Source organism: Cryphonectria parasitica (assembly GCF_011745365.1).
Source record: "Cryphonectria parasitica EP155 unplaced genomic scaffold M406scaffold_5, whole genome shotgun sequence".
Classification (NCBI taxonomy): Eukaryota; Fungi; Ascomycota; class Sordariomycetes; order Diaporthales; family Cryphonectriaceae; genus Cryphonectria; species Cryphonectria parasitica.
In genome coordinates this window covers 2,485,645-2,508,190 of record NW_024468913.1, presented here as the reverse complement: position 1 = coordinate 2,508,190, position 22,546 = coordinate 2,485,645, and the positions used below count along the sequence as shown (strand labels likewise).

General features: G+C 52.4%; 8 protein-coding genes across 8 annotated transcripts; 4 read left to right on the top strand and 4 right to left on the bottom strand.

Moving 5' to 3' along the window:
- The first annotated feature begins 2,179 nt into the window (after positions 1-2,179).
- On the top strand, positions 2,180-4,167 carry M406DRAFT_278359 (amino acid transporter). Its single transcript, XM_040918349.1, has 6 exons — positions 2,180-2,664; positions 2,768-2,827; positions 2,945-2,958; positions 3,025-3,147; positions 3,253-3,878; positions 3,972-4,167. The coding sequence occupies exons 1-6, from the start codon at positions 2,209-2,211 to the stop codon at positions 4,016-4,018; spliced, it is 1,326 nt and encodes a 441-aa protein (XP_040775711.1). The 5' UTR covers positions 2,180-2,208; the 3' UTR covers positions 4,019-4,167.
- On the bottom strand, positions 4,136-5,951 carry M406DRAFT_91216 (uncharacterized protein; the record flags this gene model as incomplete). The annotated part of the gene is made up of 3 exons (XM_040926197.1): positions 5,506-5,951; positions 4,643-5,432; positions 4,136-4,563 (listed from the first exon to the last, which is right to left on the bottom strand). Exons 1-3 carry the CDS (start codon positions 5,866-5,868, stop codon positions 4,136-4,138), a joined length of 1,581 nt encoding a protein of 526 aa, XP_040775710.1. The 5' UTR covers positions 5,869-5,951.
- Positions 5,952-6,404: 453 nt separating this feature from the next.
- M406DRAFT_322716 (CNVH-domain-containing protein) lies at positions 6,405-7,497 on the bottom strand. The gene has a single exon (XM_040919682.1). The coding sequence runs from the start codon at positions 7,463-7,465 to the stop codon at positions 6,530-6,532; it is 936 nt and encodes a 311-aa protein (XP_040775709.1). The 5' UTR covers positions 7,466-7,497; the 3' UTR covers positions 6,405-6,529.
- Positions 7,498-9,419: 1,922 nt separating this feature from the next.
- On the top strand, positions 9,420-9,590 carry M406DRAFT_225208 (uncharacterized protein; the record flags this gene model as incomplete). Its single annotated transcript, XM_040915727.1, has 1 exon — positions 9,420-9,590. A coding segment is annotated over one exon (171 nt), but the record flags the coding sequence as incomplete, so codon positions are not given.
- Positions 9,591-11,973: 2,383 nt separating this feature from the next.
- Positions 11,974-14,577, bottom strand: M406DRAFT_278354 (subtilisin-like protein). Its single transcript, XM_040918348.1, has 6 exons — positions 14,244-14,577; positions 13,958-14,080; positions 13,205-13,885; positions 12,971-13,080; positions 12,673-12,895; positions 11,974-12,590 (listed from the first exon to the last, which is right to left on the bottom strand). Exons 1-6 carry the CDS (start codon positions 14,485-14,487, stop codon positions 12,067-12,069), a joined length of 1,905 nt encoding a protein of 634 aa, XP_040775707.1. The 5' UTR covers positions 14,488-14,577; the 3' UTR covers positions 11,974-12,066.
- A 2,413-nt stretch (positions 14,578-16,990) lies between these two features.
- M406DRAFT_356651 (uncharacterized protein) lies at positions 16,991-17,696 on the top strand. The gene is made up of 4 exons (XM_040923498.1): positions 16,991-17,208; positions 17,284-17,344; positions 17,415-17,421; positions 17,483-17,696. Exons 1-4 carry the CDS (start codon positions 17,104-17,106, stop codon positions 17,553-17,555), a joined length of 246 nt encoding a protein of 81 aa, XP_040775706.1. The 5' UTR covers positions 16,991-17,103; the 3' UTR covers positions 17,556-17,696.
- A 472-nt stretch (positions 17,697-18,168) lies between these two features.
- Positions 18,169-19,224, top strand: M406DRAFT_260439 (uncharacterized protein; the record flags this gene model as incomplete). Its single annotated transcript, XM_040917365.1, has 1 exon — positions 18,169-19,224. The coding sequence occupies one exon, from the start codon at positions 18,169-18,171 to the stop codon at positions 19,222-19,224; it is 1,056 nt and encodes a 351-aa protein (XP_040775705.1).
- Positions 19,225-19,948: 724 nt separating this feature from the next.
- MUS-58 (response to DNA damage stimulus, spore germination) lies at positions 19,949-21,818 on the bottom strand (the record flags this gene model as incomplete). The annotated part of the gene is made up of 2 exons (XM_040918347.1): positions 19,949-21,666; positions 21,733-21,818. The coding sequence occupies 2 exons, from the start codon at positions 21,816-21,818 to the stop codon at positions 20,139-20,141; spliced, it is 1,614 nt and encodes a 537-aa protein (XP_040775704.1). The 3' UTR covers positions 19,949-20,138.
- Positions 21,819-22,546: the final 728 nt, after the last annotated feature.

The following is a 22,546-nucleotide window of genomic DNA, read 5'->3' as shown; positions in this document are numbered from 1 at the left end:
TGGCCCCTCCCACGACGTGGCTCGGCTCTTTGCAGATGATCTGTTATCAGTTCATGCACACAATGAATCGGTCGACTTCCTCCACCTTCCGGTTCTTGCTCTTCGTCGTCAAGATGGGCGTGCTGGCCCGTGCTTGCTGGCCAGGCAGCTCTTTGGCTGTCGGTGGTGGTCTGGTCGTTGCCGCGGCCGTCGATCTGTCCTGGAGCCTGGAGCTGTACAAGACCATCTTCCTGCTCTTGGGCCACTTCATCTTCATCTTTGTGTTTCCGGGCAAGGCCAAGCTCTGTTATGAGCCTGGCAGCCATGGGGGGTGGGAGTGGAATCCTGCGTTTGACGATCAGCCCTGATCATGTCCACGCGGCCACCTTTTCTCTAATTGTGATGGATAGGGTAATGGGCGGGCTGGTCTCTGCTAAGAGAGGACAGCTCGTGAATGGTATCGGGAAAAGGACGGATGGATGGCATGTTACTGGAGCATTGGGAGTCAGCAGAATTATTGATATGCAGTCAATTTTGATTTCAGGAAGAAGCGCGAAATTGCCCTTGTAGCACTGGAGTGACCACTTCTCAGCTCCCAAATGCATTCGGTTCAAGGACTCGCACACTCAAAAGCTTAAAATCAATGGCCGTGATGCCAGCTTAGTGGATTGGCCAAGTAAAGCAAACATTGATAAATTCCCGCCAAGTGAGATATTTCGCACGCACATGAATGATTCATCAGATAGATGCAGACTGTGCAGGACCCAGAAAGAACCCCTCGCTCCCCTTCTCTGCTCGTACGACCCTGAGAATAATAAAAGACGGAGGGCCAGCAAGCAGATAGCTAGTAAGTAGTACCATCTTCCAAGGGTAAATTTTGCCGCTCGGCAAGCTGATCAACCAACCTATATCGTATCTAACGCCCCCTCCCTCCCAGCTTTGATAATTAATTTATTACCTACAATATTATTACAGCCCAATCATTGCAAAATTGCCTATCAGTCTTCTGTACTTGTGTGCCAACGCTCGAGGGACCTTAAACACGCCTAGAAGGGAAAAAACACAGACCTCTTGGCCAAGGCCAAGAGAACGCCATGGCTTATTAGTGTCCTGCGAGCCGGGTTCTTTATCATGGCTGTAACTACTAAAGTACTACGAGAGTAAGCAACTAAGTATATGACTGACTATAACGAGGTGGTATACACGACTAGTGCACTCCCCCAATACTCCTGCCCTGCTGCGTGTCTCACTCCACCTCCCACCACCTCCACCATACCCATGGATAGAGTACTATCCATGAGAGAGAGGGGGCCAGCGGGGACCTGGTCTTAATCTGCCCTGCCTCCTCTTTCGTTCCGTGAGGCCCGTCCGTCCTTTGATCTACACAAATGCTTAATGATAGGACGAGATAAGAAGAGCTTATCTCCGTTCTCCTCTTTCTCTCTGCCGCATCAACCATAAATGGCGTAGATATGCTTTTATATAATTCCCCCTGAGGTGTGACTAAGTAACTGATCTTCGGGCCAGCCTCGGGAAGTTGTAATTTACAGAGAAGACGGAAAGTCTGGATCTGATAATAACATTATATGCCCCCTCCCCTTTTTGCAGACATCCACGGTATAGGGCGAGTAAGACATATTATACGCACAACATAGTGAGAGTAAGAAAGAGGGGATACTCGTGACGTATCATCGCCCATCACTAGTCAATATAACCATGGCTTCTTCCGACGTGGTGGAAAAGAAACCCTCCTCCGGCTCGGCCGGTGGTGGCGATGAGGAGGCCCCGTTCCCAGAAAAGGGCACCGTCTCGGAGCTGCAAGACCTTTCGGTCCTGGGGTACAAACCTGAGCTGCAGCGGAACCGGTCGATGATCACGCTCCTGTTCCAGTCGCTGGCCATCGCAGCTGTGAGTTCCCAAACCAGGTGCACCATCTAACGTTCCAAGAACCACCCCCCCCCCCCCTCGGTTTCTTCAGTGCCTTCTCCTCCTGCTCATCCACCAACACAGCATATTTTTATTCTGACGATTTATATCACCACTTAGATACCCTATGGCTTCGGAAGTCCTCTGATCAGTGCCGTCTACGGCGGAGGCAAGTCATTTCCCTTTCCAAAACCCCCCTCCTCCCTCCAAGAAAGTTCAGGCTCCCTCTGTCTTGTCTTCTCTCTACGGCTACTAACCCTTTTTTTCTTTGGAAAAAAACAAAAAAAAACAGGCGCCCTCCCCATGTTCCTAGGCTGGGTCGTCGTCTGCATCGTCGACGAGTGCGTAGCCCTCTCCCTGGGCGAGTTCGCCTCCCGCTACCCGACCTCCGCCGGCCCGTACTACTGGTCCTTCCAGCTCGCCAGCCCCCGCTACCGCACCGTGCTGTCCTTCATCACGGGCTGGACCTGGCTCATCGGCAACTGGACCATCACCCTGTCCGTCAACTTCGGCTTCGCCTCGCTCATCGCCGCCACCGTCGCCCTGTACCACCCGGACTGGGCCCCCTCGTCCTGGCAGGTCCTGCTCATCTTTTATGCCATCTGCCTCATCACCTTTGTCATTGTCGCGTATGGGAACAAGGTCCTGCCGATGGTGGATACCATCTGTGCTGCCTTTACGGCTGTTAGCATCCTTATCACGCTCATCTGCCTGTCGTCCAAGGCGGCGGTGGGGAGACATTCTGCGCGGGAGACCTTGGTAGGACTTTTTAATTTCTTTCAAAGTTCCCGACTACTTATCAAGATGACATACCTATGAATGAGAATACTTGCGGCTGACAAGAAGAGTTGAAATATTACAGGGCGCCTACGACACATCTCTCTCTGGCTGGGGAGGATTTTCCTTCTTCATCGGCATGCTGGTAAGTCCCATTCCTGGATTCGATGACAAGTCACCCACGTTTTGATATATATTCCCGAGTGCGGGCAACATGTCTGGAGAAACAAAAGAGTCATTGCTAACACGCAGTCTTGATTAGCCCTCGGCGTACACGTAAGTGAACTGATTTAATAACATCAGGTCCAGACCTGTTGAGAAATCCTCTAACCCAGAACGCAGATTCTCAGCAATTGGCATGATCACCTCCATGGCTGAAGAGTGCGGCGACCCAACAACCAAGCTGCCCAAGGCCATCTCCCTCTGTGTGCCCGTAGGAGGCATCGCAGGCCTCTTTTTCATCATGTTAGTCAAGAGCCAACCCACGTGTCCCCCCCCCCCCCCTTTCTCTCTTCAAGGGAGACCTAGAACAAACTGTACGCTGACCATACGACCCGATGACTTTGCCAGACCCATCTGTGCCACCCTCCCACCCTTAGAGGACATCCTCGAGGCACCCATAGCGCAGGCCCTGCCCTACATCTTCGGTGTCGTGATGGACTCGCCAGGCGGCGGCTTCGGCCTGACCTTCCTCGTGCTCATCATCACCCTCTTCTGCTCCATCTCCATCACCGTTGCCGCCTCCCGGTGCACGTGGGCCTTCTCGCGCGACAAGGCCATCCCGCTCGGCCACCTGTGGTCCCGCGTCGATACCCGCCACGGCACCCCCATCTGGGCGCTCGTCCTGACGACGGTCATCCAGATGCTGCTGGGCCTGATCAACCTGGGCTCCTCGTCGGCCTTCCTCGCGTTTGTGAGCGTGGGCGTCATATCGCTGGCTGTGTCGTATGGGATCCCGATTGCCATCTCGCTGTTCCACCGGCGCAGGGACGTCAATGCGGCTCGGTGGACGATGGGAGGGCTGGTTGGTTGGACTGTCAACATCGTGGCGTTGTTGTGGATCCTCTTCGAGACGGTCTTGTTCTCCATGCCGACCGTGCTGCCAGTGACAGACGTCAGCATGAATTATGCGGTTGTGGTCTTCTTTGGCTTCATGGCTCTGAGTGCCGTTTGGTATGCCGTTTATGCTCACAAGGGTAAGCAACTTCTTCATCCTCTCCCTCCAAACAATCACCTTCGACCCAGGCACATGCTGCAATTTTGAAGCTGACACGAACATCTTGACTCAGTCTACCAAGGACCACCAGAGTCGGATGGACTGGTAGTCGACCATTAAGACGCCTAACTTGGACGCCTATAAGGCACCGTGTGTACGATATCCAAAATTGCAAGGCAGAAAGGTATGAAATAGAAAAGGCAAAACAGATATGCAAGGAGGAATATAATGATAATATCAGGCTGCCCCCACACCCGCGGCAGCAGACGGTCCGGCTTCGTCTTCATCTTCCAGGTCATCCATGTGCTCCCTCGCCCAAGGACTCTTCTCCCGCAAGAGCCGCCCATATCGACTCAACACAAATGGTATGGGCACAAGAACCAGCGCAAGCCCAGCAAGTAGCGTGCCTGCCCATTCGTAACCCAAATTCGTAAAAAGGCTATGCGCAAACAGCGGGAAGCCTGCTCCAAACAGATTCCGGATGAGACCAATGCCTGCTAGCGCAGAGGCAGAGTACTGCTTGTACGAATCCTCAGTGTATGTGAAGGTCATGAGAATCAGTGAATAGAAACTCCAGCCCCAGAGTGCTGAGGCGAGGACAGGCACAATGGGATGGATGCTGGGATCGGTCGTCCAAGCAAACCAAAGGAGGGATACTGGGAGAACTGTTTTCTGTCAGCCTGCTAGAAGCCTCCTTGCCTCAAAAGGGGAAAAAAGAAGAAATATCAAGAAATATTGACTCACGAATAGCTGCGATCTTCCCCATAGGCTGGACCCGAGCTTCAGGGACGTTCTTGCCACCAGACTGATGTACCATGCGCTGATAGTACCTCTCCTGCAAGATGTTGGTAACTGGGCCGAGGCTGATCCCGAAACAAAGACCCAGGAAGCACACGCCAATTCCGATGGTGTGAAAGCCATGTCCGTGGCCAAAAACAAGCGTGAAGGCCGTGTTGAAGAGAAAGCTCAGCCCGTACAGGTATCCGTTATACAAAGCTGCAAACATGATGATCGCTTCGGTTCCCAGGAACCTGAATGGTCTGGACAGTGTGAGTTGAAGGAGTTGCTTGACACTCCGCTTCCGCAAGTGCTCTGGGATGTCGACTGCTTCACCCGGACTGCTTGACTTCCGCTCTCGCTCGGCCTTCCTCTCGAGGATGATACTGTGCCGTGTCTCTCCACAGTAGATCAGAGATAGCGTCATGATGGCCCAGAGGGTGCCGCAGATGGCCAACAGAGCCCAGAAGACGTCTCTCCAGCCCTTGTAATGAGCAACAAAGGACATGAGGAAGAATCCGCTGGGCGAGCCGCACGTCGCGGCCCATAAATACAAAGACATAGCAGGGCCGGTATCGTGAGGGTGATACAAGTCAGCGATAGTACCTCCGAAGTTGGCAATCGTAACAGACGCAAAGTAGCCGGACAGCAGCCGGACGGGGAGGAAAACGGCAAGGTTAGGTGAGACGGCGGACGCAGCCAGCAGACATAGATAGATGAAGTACGAGTAGATATAGACGGGGCGTCGTCCATAGTACTGGGCACACGCAACAAGAGTTAGCAAAGAGCACACCTGAGGTAACAATTCTCTCCCACCAGTGACAACAAACCTCTGAAAGCGGCGCCAGTGTCATGGGCCCAAAAGCCAAGCCGAGCACGTATGAAGACAGACCCAGCGTTCCCATGCCGGCTGGCAGGCCAAAGTCGAGGGCGAACTTCTTGCTCGCCGGTGAGAAGCCCGATGCGCCCCAGCTCACGGACAAGTCGATCAGCAAAATAGGTCCGATCATAAGCCATTTCTTCCACCGTGGCCAGTTTCGGGGATCCTCTGCGTCACCGGCAGAAAAATGCACAATCTTGGCCTCGCCAGAAGCCGTGTCATGGGCCTTGTTGCTGTTATGGACGCCATACCCAGCCTCTCTGCTGGGAGATCCGAGGAGGGGCTCCTGCGCAGGGTCTGGTTCCGCAGGCATTTCGTGTCAAGGAACGGGTGCGCTTGTGTCAGAGAGGTCGGCCCAAGATATGGTTCGAACGAGCTCCACGTGCCCTCGTAGATGAGACTGTTAGTTGTGGTTTCAACGCTTTGAGTAACAACGAAGCTCATGCCAGAGATATGAGGCGGGGTCGAGGGCCCACTTCACCTCCTCTTGAAGATAAGGCGAGGTGCAGGAAGACTCGTGCAGACGGTTCTTGGTTGCTATTTCGCTGGCATCTCTACCGGATTTTTTGAGACTGCAACAACAAGACAGTGATAGACTCGACGTGCCAGCACTGTCTGCGAATTGAGCATCGATTTGTGTTTGTGTGTGGTTGCGTCATGTGGTTGAAAAGCCACCGAGCTGGCCAGCAGCGAGATGGTGCAATAATGCAGCATGCAGCCCTCAGTAACACATGACGTCGCTAAACAGTTTAGCGGCCGCAGCGGTAGCAGCAGCTATGGCGCATCACAGCACAACGCTACAGCGCCATGCACCTATAAATAAGCACTGAGAGCCCCACAATCACAGTTAGCCAGTATATTGAGTATATTGGAGGCCTGTGAAGAACGCTATACAATTCGACCTGATACAAGTGATCCCGCGCTGACGACTTCCTGTCCCCAAAGGATCTCAGACCATAGGTCTTCGTGAGCTTTCAGAGCATCACCAGGTTCCCGTTGTCGTTCGAGATCTTCTCATCCAGCACAATTCGATCCCATACCCACTGTCCCCCACAGTTCTTCAACTCAGCCTCCAGCACCCGTCCCCCGTCCACGAGGCGCACGTTCCTCGCCGACGCAGCAAAGTTCCCGTCCCTCTCCCAGTACAGATGCCCATCCGCGTTCGTCAGGCAGCGGTTCAGGCTGATGGAGCTCAACTTTCGACTGCCGTCGACCCGCCCGCAGGACGCGATGAGATCCAAGTCCCCGTCCAGGCTCATCTGCGTACATGATGCCGTGAAGTTGCCTGCGTAAGACCTCTGCTGGTGCTGGTGCTGCTGCTGTTGGTGCTGCGGAGGCGGGGAGGGTGAGTGCTTGTGATACTTCTCCTCGTCCTTCTTGTGCTTGTTGTGGTCTTGCACGGCGTCCTGGAGCTTGTGGCCGGCAAAAGCACCGCCTAGAGCCCCCAGGAACCCGTGGTGGACTTTGTGGCCTGCCCAGGCGCCGGCTGCTCCGCCGGCCAGAGCACCCATCACTCCACGGTCCTCCTCAGAATTACTGCCCGGAGGAGGAGGACCTTGTTGTCCCTGGCTCAAGTAGTCCGCTGCAGCACCCTGCTGAACTGGCGGCTGTGAGCCGGGAGAGTAGTAAGGCGAGTGGCTCTGATATGGCGGCTCGTATTGGCCCTGGGAGGGCCTAGGTCCTCCATACTGTGCCGGCGGCTGATAGTCGTCGTATCGACCGTACGTCTGCTGAGGCGGCGGCGTGTACGGCTGATAACCCTGCTGCCCATAACCTTGGGAAGGAGGACCGTATGGGGGTTGGGAAGGAGTGTGGTGATGAGATGGCGACTGGGAGTAAGGCGAGGACCCGCGGGGCCCATTTGGCTGGCCGTACGGCTCTGGGCTACCGTTGTTATATGGAATTTGCATGATGATTAAAGTGGCTTTTTGATATGTCCTAGTAGAAGCAAGTACAGTGGTTTGGATGTGGTTGTTCGAAAGGCAATGAGGTTGCCAGAGAGACTCTGGGTCGCTGGTGCCACCTTTAATAAAGAAAAGATATAGCAATTTCTCTCTAGAAAGTAACACTTCTGACATCAGCGCTAACACTTGTCTGGAATGGCTGAGGTGGAACGGGTGAGGCCTCATCGACTTGTTGTGCCGCCAGCTGCGCCTCTCACAGCTTGCTGACATGGCCCGGGACTGCGGCCTAGTTTCGCAACTTCAATAATGTCGTTCGGGTGCCTTGAGCAGCCAAGACGCAGCGGCTGCCTCACGATAACGAGTGGTTGATGGAGACCAGGCTGCAGGCCCAAGTCCCTGTTACCGAATGTAGCATCTCGCATTTTGCCTGGTGGAGGCGCGAATATGATCTCTTAGGATGCTCGTGGACATTTCTTAGTCGAGGTCTACGAAATGGTTGTCGGCAAAACAGATTACAGTCAGAGTGTTGTGGATAGGTAGATATCAGCCGTATCTCCTCAAAAAATGTCATGGGCTCACATAAGACACCTGCCAATGATTCTCAAATGTTCGCTTGGCAATGTAGCAGCTCGCAAGGGACGAGGTTGGTCACAGATGTTGGTCTGAAGGTTGCAATTCAGGTCCCCTCTCTAGGAGCCAGCGTGCCCAGGAGACAAACCCTCCACTACGTTCGGTGCTGACTTACACCGACCCTAACCCTGTAGACATCTCGCCAGAATCACCACCAAGTTGCTTAAAATCAGTCAGTAAATATCACAGGAAGATGACTCTTGAACTCGATAAGCAATCAGTCAACTTTTCAACACCTCCATCTGCAAGATCAGCACCATCTCTCGTACTATTTCCTTTCTTTTGGCATCAACCTTCCCAACACGTCGAGCCCCAACCCTTCCATACAAACCACCCTCCTCCTTACACGCAACAGCCCCAAGAACAGCAAAGCATGGTTTCTCTCCTCAAAATCCATAAATACGTCACGCTCAAGTATTTCTAAGTTCCTTGAGATCATTCAATGTCTCTCTCCCAATTCTTCTCGCGCTCTCTCTTTTCCTTCCCTGCCTCGCGTTACCCTCCAAGCAGATCGAGCCTTGTTACATGCAGGCAACTCCTCAACTTGCGTCTCGAGCAATCGTCCACAGCTGTATTCTACAGGTGAGTGACTTGAGGAGGCTGTTTTGATGTTTATCTACCACCGCTCTCTCCCAGATGAAAAACTTTGTTTTGGCTGATCGCGGGGTCTCAGATCACAACGAACTTCGTGTTGTTTTGGCATCACAGGTCAACTTCATCAAGGGCCACTCGAATCACAGGAATCTCTCGAATATGAGGTAAGTCATCATTCAATATTTCTTCTCAATCCAACCTCGAATAGAAACTTCAAACTCGTTTGAGGGTGCCTGGCCACAAGACAGCGTGCGAGTGCCTCGCTAATTCCTAAGGGCGCACACACCTTGCTCAGACCTGCCAGACCTTGTGCTTCTTCTCATGGCTTTGCCGCTGCACAGTGGAGGGCGTTGAGATCCTGTGGCAGGCTTCTCAACGCGTGCAGGTCTGTTGTTGATTTCGGCCACGCGAGGGCGCGTCTGCAACTTTCACCGCGTCGTCTGCAAGCTGCCCTGATCTGATTTCTCCTACCTTCTCCTAGCTTCTCCCACCTCCTTCTCCCACCTTCTTCTCCCACCTCCTTCTCCCACCTCCTTCTCCCACCTCCTTCTCCCACCTCCTTCTCCCACCTCCTTCTCCCACCTGCTTCTCCTAAATCCTGCTGACCGTATCCTCACGCACCTCTCCTCCCATCTCTATACCCTTTCCTTTGATTCTCAGATCCTATTTCCACATCCAGCGGCCTCAAGCCCAACTTCTTCTCGTACCCTTGCTGGCGTCTTTTCCCCAGGTCTCCCAACCCAATTATTTTTCCATCCACCTACCTTTCCATCCACCTACCTTTCCATCCACCTACCTTTCCATCCACCTACCTTTCCATCCACCTACCTTTCCATCCACCTACCTTTCCATCCACCTACCTTTCCATCCACCTACCTTTCCATCCACCTACCTTTCCATCCACCTTCTCCATCCATCATCTTACCATCTATCAGTCTTCGCGTCTACCGTTCCTTCTCCCATCGCAGACTCGCCAGCAACACAACCTTTCCGTTCCCTCATCCTCATTTCTGCTACCTGCCGATCAGATGATCCCTAGAGCAGCTTATCTCCATGCATGCCTCCAGTGAGCATACTCAGCATCCTAGGATTAATATTTCTATTGAATTCTCGATACTGACTGCCTCAACTTCAGAAACAACAAATCAATCGACCTTGCGCCGCCCTTCAAGCTGCCTCCATGCCTGCAGCTGCTTGCGGCGACCATAGCCTGACCTGAACCTGAGCGCTGACCCATCAAAGCAACACCAAGCAACCAACAGAGATTCAACAGCAAGTCCCTATTCCAATGATTCGGTAAGTATTATCATATCCCACGCGTCACCTTTGCCTCAGCCATCTTCCTAAGACGCGTCATCCAAAGACCTGCCCTAGAGCTGCTGCCACGCGTAAGGTGGCGTTGAATGAAGACCAAAAACATGGGCAAGCCCTTGACACCCTGCCCTCAGATCACACTGACCCTATCATCAAATTTGACATCAGCGAACAACTAACATCCAGTGTCTTCACAGATATTGCCATGCTAACATTTAGGGAACGACAACAGCACAGCACATCGACAACACAGCAACTATAACCGCCATCACTTGACAGGAGGCTTCGGCCCCATCCAACTGCCTCATTTGAGTGTTACAAAAACCGAGTACAGGCTCATCACACCCATCCCATCCCACGGGGGTGAGTGTTCCGTTCCAGACGGGGCACTCTGCGAGGCTGTGGAGGGCGGTGTCTCTGCATCGCGCGGTATCACCTCCGGGGAATGGCACAATCGTCTCTCCAGGACACAAAGCAACCAGGCCGGGCTGCACCCGAGAGTCCCTGTAGCGTTCTGGACTTTTTCGTCTCTCTCTGCTTCGGCGGGGAGGTTCGAAAAAAACACCTTATGGGATCACGACCTCTCGGACAGCAAATTTTTCATCGCGGTGAGGTCGGGCTGTTCCAACCCGCACCAACAAATTTTTATCCGCTCCGGCCGACCTGCGTCCAGCAGCTGGTGTGTTTGGGATGCTGTCGTCTTTTACCTGGAAAGGGTAGTTTACCTGCTTAGGCCCGCTGTTGTCTGCGTCGAAGGACAGGTAACGGGGCTGGGGAGGTGTATTAAAAAAAAACTCCCTGCGGACTCGAAAGAGCCCGCTCGCCTGTTCTGCACCAACCATGCACCACAACGTATGCCGACTCGTGCGTTTTTGGTGCCTTTTGGTTCAGCGGGTTATTTTGCACAGGGGAAGCTCATTTGCGTTGTGCCGAACGGACTGACCGGCTTGAAGGGGCAGTTTTCCAGTAGGGGCCTGCCCTTCACTTCGGTGTAAGGGAATCACAGGTCACCGACAGACGCCACCAGTCTTGCCGCGAAGACAATTAAGCATTGTGGGACCAGTATTGTTGTTATGCGGAGGTAATTACCCTCCGAGGGTTTGCCAAAGAGGCCACATACTGTGTCTTCGGGCGCTGTCCTTTTTTGGGCCGCAGTCGTTGGATTTTGTCTTGTGACTACACCAAGATGCCTTCTCAAGACGACAACATTTTCTTTCTTGTGAGTACTACATTTCTTGCTTCTTGTCTTCAATTGCAGATCAGGTATGGCGGCAGCTTGAAGGCATCACCGATTTGCGAAGAGATGAAGAATCTCGACCACGAGTTGAGTACCATGCGATGAGGTAGTTCGTTGAAGGTCCTGTAAGTACCAGCCCCCCCCCCCCCCGCCCCCCATCGGAATCACGAACGGTCCACTCTTAACACAGCAGGTCAACCTTTTGATTGATCAATTCTGGTAAGTACATGTCGTCCATTCTCATGGCAGCACCATTCTACGATTGACATACATGTCCAGTTCGTCTCAATACCGGCTCTCGGCCGAGATGTCTTCTTCCAGGTCGTATCAATTCGCATGGATGAGATTGAAGGTGATGATTTCTCAGCGGCGTATGATCACGGCATTCGGGCTGCGAAGTATTAATATTCATAGCTAATGTTAGACAGGTCACCTTGCTCCAAGCTACATCCCACCGTAATGCGGAGAACGACACCACCCGCCAACCCCGAGCCTTTGACGGCGCACAAAGACGTTCATATATACATACAGACTAGAGTGGGTGTAGGAGATATTCTGGAGGTGGATGGACAGTGTGGTTTGCTCATATGAAGCTGGGAGACTGAGGTTGAAAGGATTTAGGTAAAAGGGACTCTACAAGGCAGGACACCAATGAAAGTGCGCGCAATCTCACTCCGAATACTGCCAATTACACCTCTTATCCTGTGCAAAGTGAACCAAGACAAGCAGTATGCAAAGTGGTGGGGCCATATCGATTCATTCCTCAATACAGGCTTCATTATATACTTGTCTTCCGACCATGCCTCCTCTTCAAAGACACCTCAAAAGTACCTCAAGGAAGAGCCAGGAAGACTGCCTTCAACTTCTCGTAATCAGGCGTCCCCAGCCCAGTCACGGGGTCCCACCCAGGCGTGGCATTGAACCCGCCCGAGCCACAACCCGCGTTGTTCCCAATAGTAATATCATTAAATGCATCCGGGTTCGCATACAAGGTCGGGTTCAGGAACCCAATGGGCCCCTTGCCCGCCGCGATGCGGTCCTCGTTCAGCAGCGTCACGATGCCCGCGAAGATGGGCGCGCTGGCGCTGGTGCCGCCCACGCCGTACGTGGAGCCGTTGAAGACCGTCACGACCTGCCACCCGACGGCCGACACGTCTGGGAACCCGCGCGCGTTGCCCGTGTCGTTGTATACATTGGGGCCGTAGTCGGGCGCGTACTTCTCCATGAACTTGCCCACGGCGGTGCTCTGGTAGGAAGGCAGGGGGAAGACGTTGGAGAAACCGCCTCCGGAGCCGAAGTCTGTTGTTGCCGACTCTCCGTCGCTGGTGTCATTGGTGATGAGCTGTGTGGCTCCCACTGGATTTTTTTTTCTAGTGATTAGCAAGAAGGCACTCAAACGATAGAAAGAGAGGTAAAGGAGGAGCTCAGGAAGACGCACCTGTGGTGATGTATGGGCAGTTTCCAGGGAACGACGGAGAGTAGCGAGTGCCGTTGATATCAACGTATAACTCCTCGGAATTCAGACACGAGTTGGGATAGCCAGCATTGTATCTGTTGGCCACGCCCGAGTCTCCGCTGGCGAACAAGACGCTCACGCCCTGCAGGGCGAGCTTCATCCACTCGTTGCACTGACGGACTTGATAGAAGTATGGCAGGGCACCCTGGGAACGATGTAATACGTCAGCAGTGGCTTCTGTTGGGTAGTGAGACTCAGTGGCCATCTTGTGTTGACTTACTTCGATCTGCCCATAGCTCACTGACAAGACATTGGAGATGGGAGCGCCACCGCATTGCAGCGGTCCTGTGTAGCCACCCTCGTTGTCATTCGGGTCAGGATATGCGGGATCTGTCTCTCGAGTGTCAGTTATTATTTTCTCTCTCTTTATCTCCTTGTCCTGTTTCTCCTCTCTAGCCGTGACGTGATTGTAGTAACGTCCACACAGAGTTCCGACGTAATTGATTCAACTCACCGACATAAGGTTGATCTCCACCCTCATACGTGCAATAGCTAGCATCCAGAGCATCCAGCCAGATGTTAAAAGTGCCCACACTGTCGACATTCACACCATCCCCAACCTGGTACAGCCTCAGCTGTTGCGGGTAGATGATGGAGTAAGCAGACTGGAAATCCAGCGCAGACTCTATCCCCGAGTCCTGCGAGACGGTCGTCAGGTTGGCCGTGAGCCCGCCGTCGATGGAGATGAACTCGGGCGTCACGTTGGCGGGGATCTGCGGCGACGTGAAGTTTTTGAAGAAGATGGGCAGGTCCGGCTCGTACAGGTAGTCTGCCCACTCGCCGATGCCCATCTTGTTGCCTGCTGCCGAGGTGTTTCCGGGCCCAAAGTTGTACAGGGCGCGCAGGCAGTCGATGGTGACCAGCTCGCCGCAGGGATACGTGCCCAGGACGGCGCCGTCGGTGATCTCGGTCATGAGGTCACGGCTGGTGATGGCGTTGGCCACGGGCTGGAGACCCTCGAGCTGGATGGTGGGCATGGCGAAGTCGACGTGCTCCTGGATGTGCTCGGGGAGGCTGTAGTGGTCGCAGGCCAGGCGAGATCCGCCCGTCTCGAGGTGCTGGTAGTGCCAGTACTCTGTTGCAAAGAGCCTTTCTGCCTCCTCTACCGTGCCCTCGAATTGTACCCAGTTGTGCCCTGAAATATAAACGTTAGCAAGTGCATAAAGCATGAGCCCTCAACAGGAACATAGTTGGTGATCAATCATACCTGTCGAGAGTGACATCCTAGATTTCTCAATGCCAGATTCCTCGAGCCAGTTCATCACGGTGTTCTTGGTCTCTGGATGCGGAGCGAATGTATTCGCAACCTTTTCCGCGGACCAGTGCTTGCCTGTTGGCCATATCATGATTGCTGATTAGCCACATTGTCTTGATCTACTTGTAGAAATGAAGAAAAAGAACAAAAAAAAATAGAGAAAGAAAAAGCATCTCTGCCAAGATTGATAATAGAGAGATATGTTCAAGACTATATAAATGAAAAGCATCTATCTCACCAAAATTGGGCGACCTGGGATCGGCAACATCATAAATGTACTTTTCGGCATTCTCAATGTTGCGTTCACGCAGGGCAATCCGGATAGGCATGACATGCTCAGCATCGGCACGACTCCGCTTCTGCCACGAGTGAGGTCGTCCCTCTCGCTTCTCGTGAAGCACATGCTTGCTCGACGACGTTGCAGGGGCTGCCGAGCAAGTCAGCAGGATGGCCGCTGAGGCCGCGGCAATCAAGAAACGCATGTTGATGGTAGCCTTGAGGAGGAGGAAGAGCCTATTGCTACCAAGAAGGAGGAGGAGGGGGAGGGGGAGGAGGTAGGCAGAGAGATCCAGTCACACACACACACACACACACACACACTCACTCACTCAAGTAGGAGGAAGAAGATACTTATTTATACTCAGGATTCTTTGCTTACTTACACTGTGAAAAGCCCCCGAACTTCCGAGGCGGAAGTATCCAAACATCCAGGTCTTCCTCCTGCTGTCTTTTCTCTCTTACAAACCCATTTCCATAACGTACAATGTACATCACTACGCGTTATATTGATGATGCGAGCCACAATTATGCGACCTTCCCAAATAAGATAGCGCTCCACGGAATTTAAGGTTGGTAGGTAGTAAGCCTCCACACTTGGCGATCGCCCGGCATGGTCCTGTCCTGGCCTTAAAAATACTATGGACCGACGTAGCTTTGTACTCGCTCAAGGAGTGGGAATGACTTTCTTGGCCTTCCGCATGGAGATGAGCGTTTCAAGACTGGCTCCAGTGCAACAAACACATTCCGCTTTTACATGTCATAACAGAGTCGCATGCATCACTTGATATTACTTTGAGCATTGATGAAGGAGAGAATCGGCATCTGCATCCAGCACCAGGGGGGTGGACTAGTATTCCTAGAGTGATCACCACTAACGAGCTGAACAGGCGACCATGTTTTTTGCCCTGGTTTAGGCCAAGAAGCATGCGGGGGTGTCTATGCGGGTACAAGTTCCAACGTTGTCGCTTGGGTGATGGGCTGGCGTCTTACTGCACCGAAAACCAACATGCGTCGACAAGGCATTAAATTGATCCTCCCAATGCTACATAATAATTCCTCATGGTCTCCTTGTCTTCGAAGAAGGGGCCCGGGGCAAGGCACACCGGTGCCTTATCAGGCATTTTGTAGTAGAGAGCATATATTTCATGCGAACATCATTGCTCTGTTTTGCTACAAAGAAGATTAACCCGTTTGCAGTAGCCAGTCTAAGGAAGCCAGTAAGCACAGCGCCCACCATCATCAGCACTAGACAACTGTAGGCAGCGGCGCAGCTCTGTGGCCCGCCGGTTTTTTGTTCTCGCAGGACGACTAATTAACGTAGCTCAGGCCACCAGGACAGGGAATACACTGCGTGCTTCCGTGGTAGCCGGTGCACGCACCATCGAATGATGCACCTCTTATCCAAAACACTAGATTGAACCTTTGGGCGCTGCGGAGAAAAGAAAAGGAAAAAAGGGACACTGCTGATGGAGGGGGTGAGAAGAACTGTGTTGGTTCAGGTGGGGCTCGGATACAACCCCCCTGGGTGAATAGAGATGGGAGCGGTGTTGATGGCACGTGGACATCAAGGTGCATAGGCAGCATCACGTCCTGATTGACTGCATGGAGTATTGGGATCGACTACACCCACTTCTGAAGATTCCAAACAGATGGGAGGAAGTGCCGCATTTGACCATGAGCTGAGAATCAAGGAGGGAGGGAGCCTTTGCGCCACATCTAGAAGCTTTCCTTCTTCTCGGGTCTTCTTCTTTTTTTCCCTGTTCGGATTCGGCTTGACTTGCATGAGAGAAGTTGCCAAACAAGTAAATTAGCAGACTGTGGTGACAATGACATGGTCGAATCTCTCATCCAATAGCTAATTGATGAGATGTTTCAGATTTTTTAGCTTACATGAACCGACTTAGGAGGCCTGTCACTCCGAATTGAAATTATCACGAGCAACTACATGCTTAGCAGGGTGTCAATGTTTATCTGCAGCTTTATGCGAGGTGCACATGAGGCTTATGAGCTGCATATTGTAGATCCTTGAGTAAGTAATTAAGCAGGCACCCTTCTCAGGAACCGGGAAAGACACAGACTTCGGGCGCAGAGGACATTTTACTTATCGTCACGTAATTGTCTCCGGGCCGGGTTACTTATTTGTCCTGCATGTGCATCGACTTGTGTATACGTCTGAGCCAAGAATCAATTAGCCTACTGCATACCAAGGTAGATATCAATCAATTTCACCCCCTCCTGCATGTAGCAATCCCTCTCGCTGCTCCGACCACGGAAGCCGTGGTCCTGGCAGATAGGTTCAGGATCTTCGGTACTATGCCTGTGAATGGAGCGTTAGCTAACGACGTAGCATTGTGCCTCTTGAATACGAGGATGCTGCTGCGACCCCAACCGAGTGGGCTGCCCAGAGACGCAGCTATATCCCTTGCCGTGCAACTTTTATTCATGTAATGACGTAGAGATGAAATGAGGCGGCCAGCCTCAAAAACCAAATCAATGACCTTGGGACGGCCCAGTAGAGGACGCGCAGATTGGCTGGACCTTGCTCTAGCACCGAGAGCCGCTGGCGGGCCCCTCTAGATCTACAGTGGGTTGACAGAAAGCTTGTTTTATCTTGCTTCAGGTCAATGCCGAATAGCCGTTCAGGTAAAGACGACTCTCCCTTCAACCTGCTTTATATTTCGAAGCTTCTCGGTCTTTTCGTGTTGCTGAATTTTTGGGAGGCTCAAGTCCTTCTTGTCTTTCTTCCTGAACCAGATACAGCCATCTTCAACATTTACCTCCCCCAAAAAAGAGATATATCCTCATAAATCACTGAAATCATGTCGCCCGTTCAGTCGCAACCCCACTCTCAGGCACAGATGGCACCGCGCCCAGCCGCTGACATTGAGATGGAGTCCACAGCCCCGTCGCCACCCCAGGACGAGGTAAGTTTTGGACTGCTTGCTTACTTTTTTCCATGCTATGGGGCATAGCCTCTTCCTAACTGTTGGCCGGTATAGAATTCAACCGAGCCTAAATCAATCCAGTCACGTCTGGGTCTCAGGGGAGGAGGTCTTATATGTGAGTAACCCTATGAAAACATCATTCTAATTTTCCCAATCATCTGGCGTGTTAACTAACGTCTCGATAGTCGATCTGTATGTTTATCGAAATCGGAATGTCCTTATATTCCATCCTTACTAACCGAAAACCACTCAGCTGCGCCTGTTTCATCTGTTGCGAGTGCTGCGAGGCTTGCATCAAGGGCGTTGATGACTGCTGTTGCTGTTAAGGGAGGTGGGCTTCGGGAGAATAAGCTGTCGACCTAGATCATTGCTTGCAAAACGACACGCCGTTTATATTTGCAATTTCCTTTCTTTCTTTTCCATAAAGGCTATCAGGAGTTGAATATATACAGACTAATCATCGCCGCATTTTATCCGTCAATCATCATATCCACCCCCCCCCCCCCCGAACAGCATCCGGGCACTTTACTTCGTGTGTTTAACGACCATGAAATTGTACCGGCCCTTGTCTTCTCGTCGGCGCCTCACATGCTGTGCGGTATAGGTACCAGGTGAGCGAGCTGAGCAGGTGGTTGCCAGGGGCCTATTGAGCTGCCCTTCAAGATAGGTTAACTCTCGCCTCAGTTTTGTGGTCAAATCGAGCCGAGACACCGACATTCCAACATTCCAACCCTTGGTAAGGGATGTGTACTTTTGATGATTTATTTCGCGTGAAGGATTTTGTTTACATTTAACATATTTCTTTCGACACGCAAACCCAAATGTGTCCTGATCATTATCCAGTGCTCACCACACGCATTTAATAGCGTTTAACGCAAATCTATTCAGAGTGCCCCCCTTCGACAGATGTCACGTCGAAAGCATGTGTCTGTTCTCAGCATGCTGGCCCTGCTCTTGGTGGGTTGCCTGCCATCCTGTCATGGGACAGCTCTGAGGGGGGTCCTCGAACCAGCCAAACAGCACACATATCATGATGAAATTCCTCGCATAGTCCACCTCATTACACTGAAACCAGCTGAGGAGTCTGAGATGGAGTTCTCATTCCAGTCTTTTCTCTGCATGTACTCAGCCTACCAGTTCATTCAACCATCCGTAATCTTTATTCATACAGACTACAGCCAAAGCGAGGTTCATCGAGCTATTAGATATGGTTCATCATGGACCCGAAAGATCCTCACCACATTCTCGGATACGGTCAAGATCAACCATATCACTCCACCAACCTCGACCGCCAACGGCCTACCTTTTGACTTCATCGAACACAAATTAGATTTCATACGCATGGAGCAGATGGCGATATATGGCGGAATCTATCTCGACTGGGACGTCCTGACATTACGCTCTCCCTTACCTCTCCTTCGTGCGGGATTCGCCGCGATCGTCGGACGGCAGGTCGACGGGAACATCAACAACGGCTGCTTCATGGCCAAGAAAACCTCAGCGCTCGTGCAGCTGATGATACAAGACATGCCCACCGTCTTCACGGGGGAGCGGCAAACACACAGCACCGGCCTCATCACCTCCATCGCCGAGAGGATCGCCTACGTCCCCGGCGAGGTGCTCATCATGGACTACAAGGCCTTCGCGCCCACGGACTGGTCCGACGAGAGGAGCACCTACGACTTGTTCTCCGAGAGACGGCCCGGCGAGAAGCTGGTCACGCTGGGCGAGCAGGCCAACGTCGCCACGCTCGATGCGCTGGACAGATGGAACAAGCGGGCCAAGGGGGCAAGCTGGGAGATGGATTTTAGCCAGACGTATTTCTTGCATGCGTTCAGTCCCGCGGGGAAGTCTTTGCCGCGGTTTGAGGGGATTACTGTTCCTTATATCTTGAGGAGGAGATCGAACTATGCTTTGGCTGCGTGGCCGCTTGTGATGCAGGGGACCAAGGAAGGGCTTATCGATGAACGGGATGGGATACTTCCGAGCTTTTGATTTGGCGTACATGATAGACATGGAATATGCATTGGGTGCTTGACATGCAAGGACAGACTAGTTACGTCCCAATTGTCGCTTCTCGAAGTTCAGGATACAAAATCCGAACCTCTCGAGGAGGGCGAGAGCACAGAGCTCGTAAATTATGGCGTCTCTTAGATGTATAACTTCGAAAAGCATACATAGAGCAAAGTCTTATAAACAAGCTCACACGGGAATCTCTCCTAAAAACACAGCACTAGTAGTCTAACGCAACAACGATGACAATAGCACCATGTTCAAAGATTAATATAAGACTTCGTGCTCATTTATCACAGTCTATATGGATCCCGTTTCCAAGATACCATCAATAGCAGTCAAAAGTTGTTTGTCTACTGTCTCGACTGCGTATCAAAACGTAACCAATGTTATGATGGGATCAATAATTATTATTAATTGAAGGATATGTGGTATCTTGTGGGATCTTGATAGATCTGGCGCGCGATATTTGCACATCATGGGACACATCTAAATCGTCGAGTCGTCATTCTTCTAGGCTAAAAAAACAACAACAGATTGCTGACCTTGATTTGCTCTCTATAGCCGTGACGGCCCCTGCCATGAAAAAGTAAATAAAGATGCTCATTGCGAGGAGCGGCAAATATATATTTCGGCACAAGGAGCACAATATTCGTAGACCCATCTCCACGCACAGGGCATTACCACAGACGTGCAATTCAGGCATGCCATGATTACATCATGCAATTATTGTCTAAAGTCCAAGTAATCTAATATCCCATCTAATCATGCTGCGCATCAAATCATGAATGCATTCTGATGCAACTCTGCCTCTCTCTATCTTCCTCCCTACCTTTCCAACACTGGGCAGCTACGAAATCTCCCCATGCTGTCCCGCCGAAAGTGTGATGCTTACTTTACACATCCTTGTAGATGCCATCTTTGCACAATAGAGCCACCTTCTTGAAGAACCGCCGCCACTCCAGCGGGTCTCCCTTGATCTTGACGAACCGCACCTCGAGCACCTCGGCAGATCCATCCGGAAGGACGTACTTGTCCACCATGATCTCCCCATGAAGGCTCTGGCCCCGCCCATCTGCGGTCTTGACCCGCAGCGTGCTGATGTGGTCCGCATCGAGCTTGACGGCAGGCGGCTGGAGGGGAACGTTCAGCTGGTGCAGAGCATCGCTGAGCATCTGCACCAACAGCTGCGGCGGGACGTGGGAGTAGAAGCGCGTCAGGCTGTACGACGGCACGATGTCCCTAAATCGTCTTGCATGCTGCGTCAGGCTGAGGGGTACACCGGGCGCCTGCGAGAACTGGCTCATGGTGGGCTCGTCGGCGAGGGCGTCCAGCGCGTGGATGGGCCGTCCGGCGGTGGAGAGGTCGATGCCTGCGACGGGCTGGGTGGACGCAATCGCGCCAATCGATCTCATGGAGGGCCGCTCCCAGTCGAAGGCGACATCGCTGATCGGGTTCACGGGCTGAGTGGCAGAGATCCTAGAGGGGAAACTTGCGGCTGTCGGCTGCGAGTCGAGGTCCATTACGTCGGACCGCTGAGAGGGTGAAGGCTCTTGTGTGAGATCGATGCGAAGGCTGGCCAGCATCTGGGTGGCGAGCTGTATGGGGTCTAGGATCTTTCCATCAGAGGTGAGGAGCGGGTTGTGACGTGTGTACCATGGATGCTGGCGTATCTGCGCGAACGAAAAGCGCTTGTCCACGTCGACATTCATCATGCCTCGCAGCAGAGACAGCGCCTCTGGAGGTACCCCGTCCCATAACTCGTCGGTGCTCCGGCCGTTGGTCCGAAGATACTCGCGCCATTCCCATTTCTTTTCTGTAGGCTCCTCCCATGGTGTATTTCCGACCAGCAGGACGAACAAGATGACCCCGCATGACCATATATCCACCAGATCTGCCCTGTATTTCATGGACTTGTCTCCTGTCGCGCAGCGAAGCACTTCAGGGGCGATGTAGGGTGGGCTGCCACACATGGTAGAGCTCATCTTCACTTGCCCCTTGTACTGGAAGAGGGTCGCCATCCCGAAGTCTGCAATCTTCAGATTACCAGTGTCGTTGAGCAGTATGTTCTCCGGCTTCAGGTCTCGGTGCGCGACGCCTTTGGAGTGCATGAAACTGACGCCACTGATGAGCTGCAAGAAGTATAGATGGGCGATATCCTCGGCCACGCCCTTATCCGCCTCGATCTTGTCAAACAGGTCTCCTCCCTCGGCGAACTCCATGGCTATCCATCTCCAGATGGCATCCTCGCCAGTAGCAAACCACTCGATGACGTTGGGATGCTGGCCAATGTGCGAGTGGAGGGAAACCTCCATGGAGATCTGCTTTGCTGATATCCTGCCATTCTTGATAGCATAACCCTTGTGTATGAACTTGACTGCAAAGACTGGTGTGTGAGCGTCTAGGGGAATGGCCTTCCGGATCCTGTGGGTCCGCATCAGTACGCATGAACCTCCGAGAGGGACTGGTGTGGGGGCAGCCTGAGCTCACGATGCATAGGCCCCTCTACCGATGGTCTTGGACACCACCCTGAACGGTAGATCACTTGGTAAAGGATCTAGCTGAGAGTGTTGCATATTGGCCTAGAAACCAAGAGATCCTCTCATTCAACGGTTCAGTTCAGGACTTATGTGTGTAAGTGAAGTGAGACCAGGGTGCACACCCAAGTCAACACGGTACGAAGTTGAACGGCATCCAAGATGAGACAATCGGAAATCGATTTTTGCTTTGGTCCAATTCCTTTTCTTCTTTTTTTCCTCTTAAATCCAGAACCACGAAAATATCAACACGAACTCGGAAAATCACAAAAGAAGAGAGAGGTCGCGTGCTGTTCGCGTAAATTAGGTCGCGTGGCACTGGTCTGATCGCGCGGCGAGTCTTTGTCGTCCAAATTGAGTGGTTGAAAATTGGGGGCTTCTTTTGTTTGTCTCAGAAGCTAAAGGCCCCAGCCGCGTCGATTGACTGAGCAACGCTGTTGGCTGCAGGGGCACAGGCCGGCGGGTAAGTGAGAGCCGCTAATCCACTGCTGTAGAAGAAACCTGGTGGTTGCTAGGTGTCAAGTGGGGCGACCCCCCCGCAGCAGATCGTGCAGTAAACAATCGACCTTCAGAAGGGCAGCTTGAGCCGCCGCCGCAGGGGTCCTGGGTGAGACCTGCTTGCCTGACGACCAGCCTCGTTTTTCCTCTTTACTTTTTCTCTCCCACCAACCTCTTTATGCACTGGACAGCACAAGACCCGGGATCTTTTATGTCGTTTCCCCTCTCCCTCTTCCGCCGAGAAGCTCACCTGTTCTTTCAATCGATAC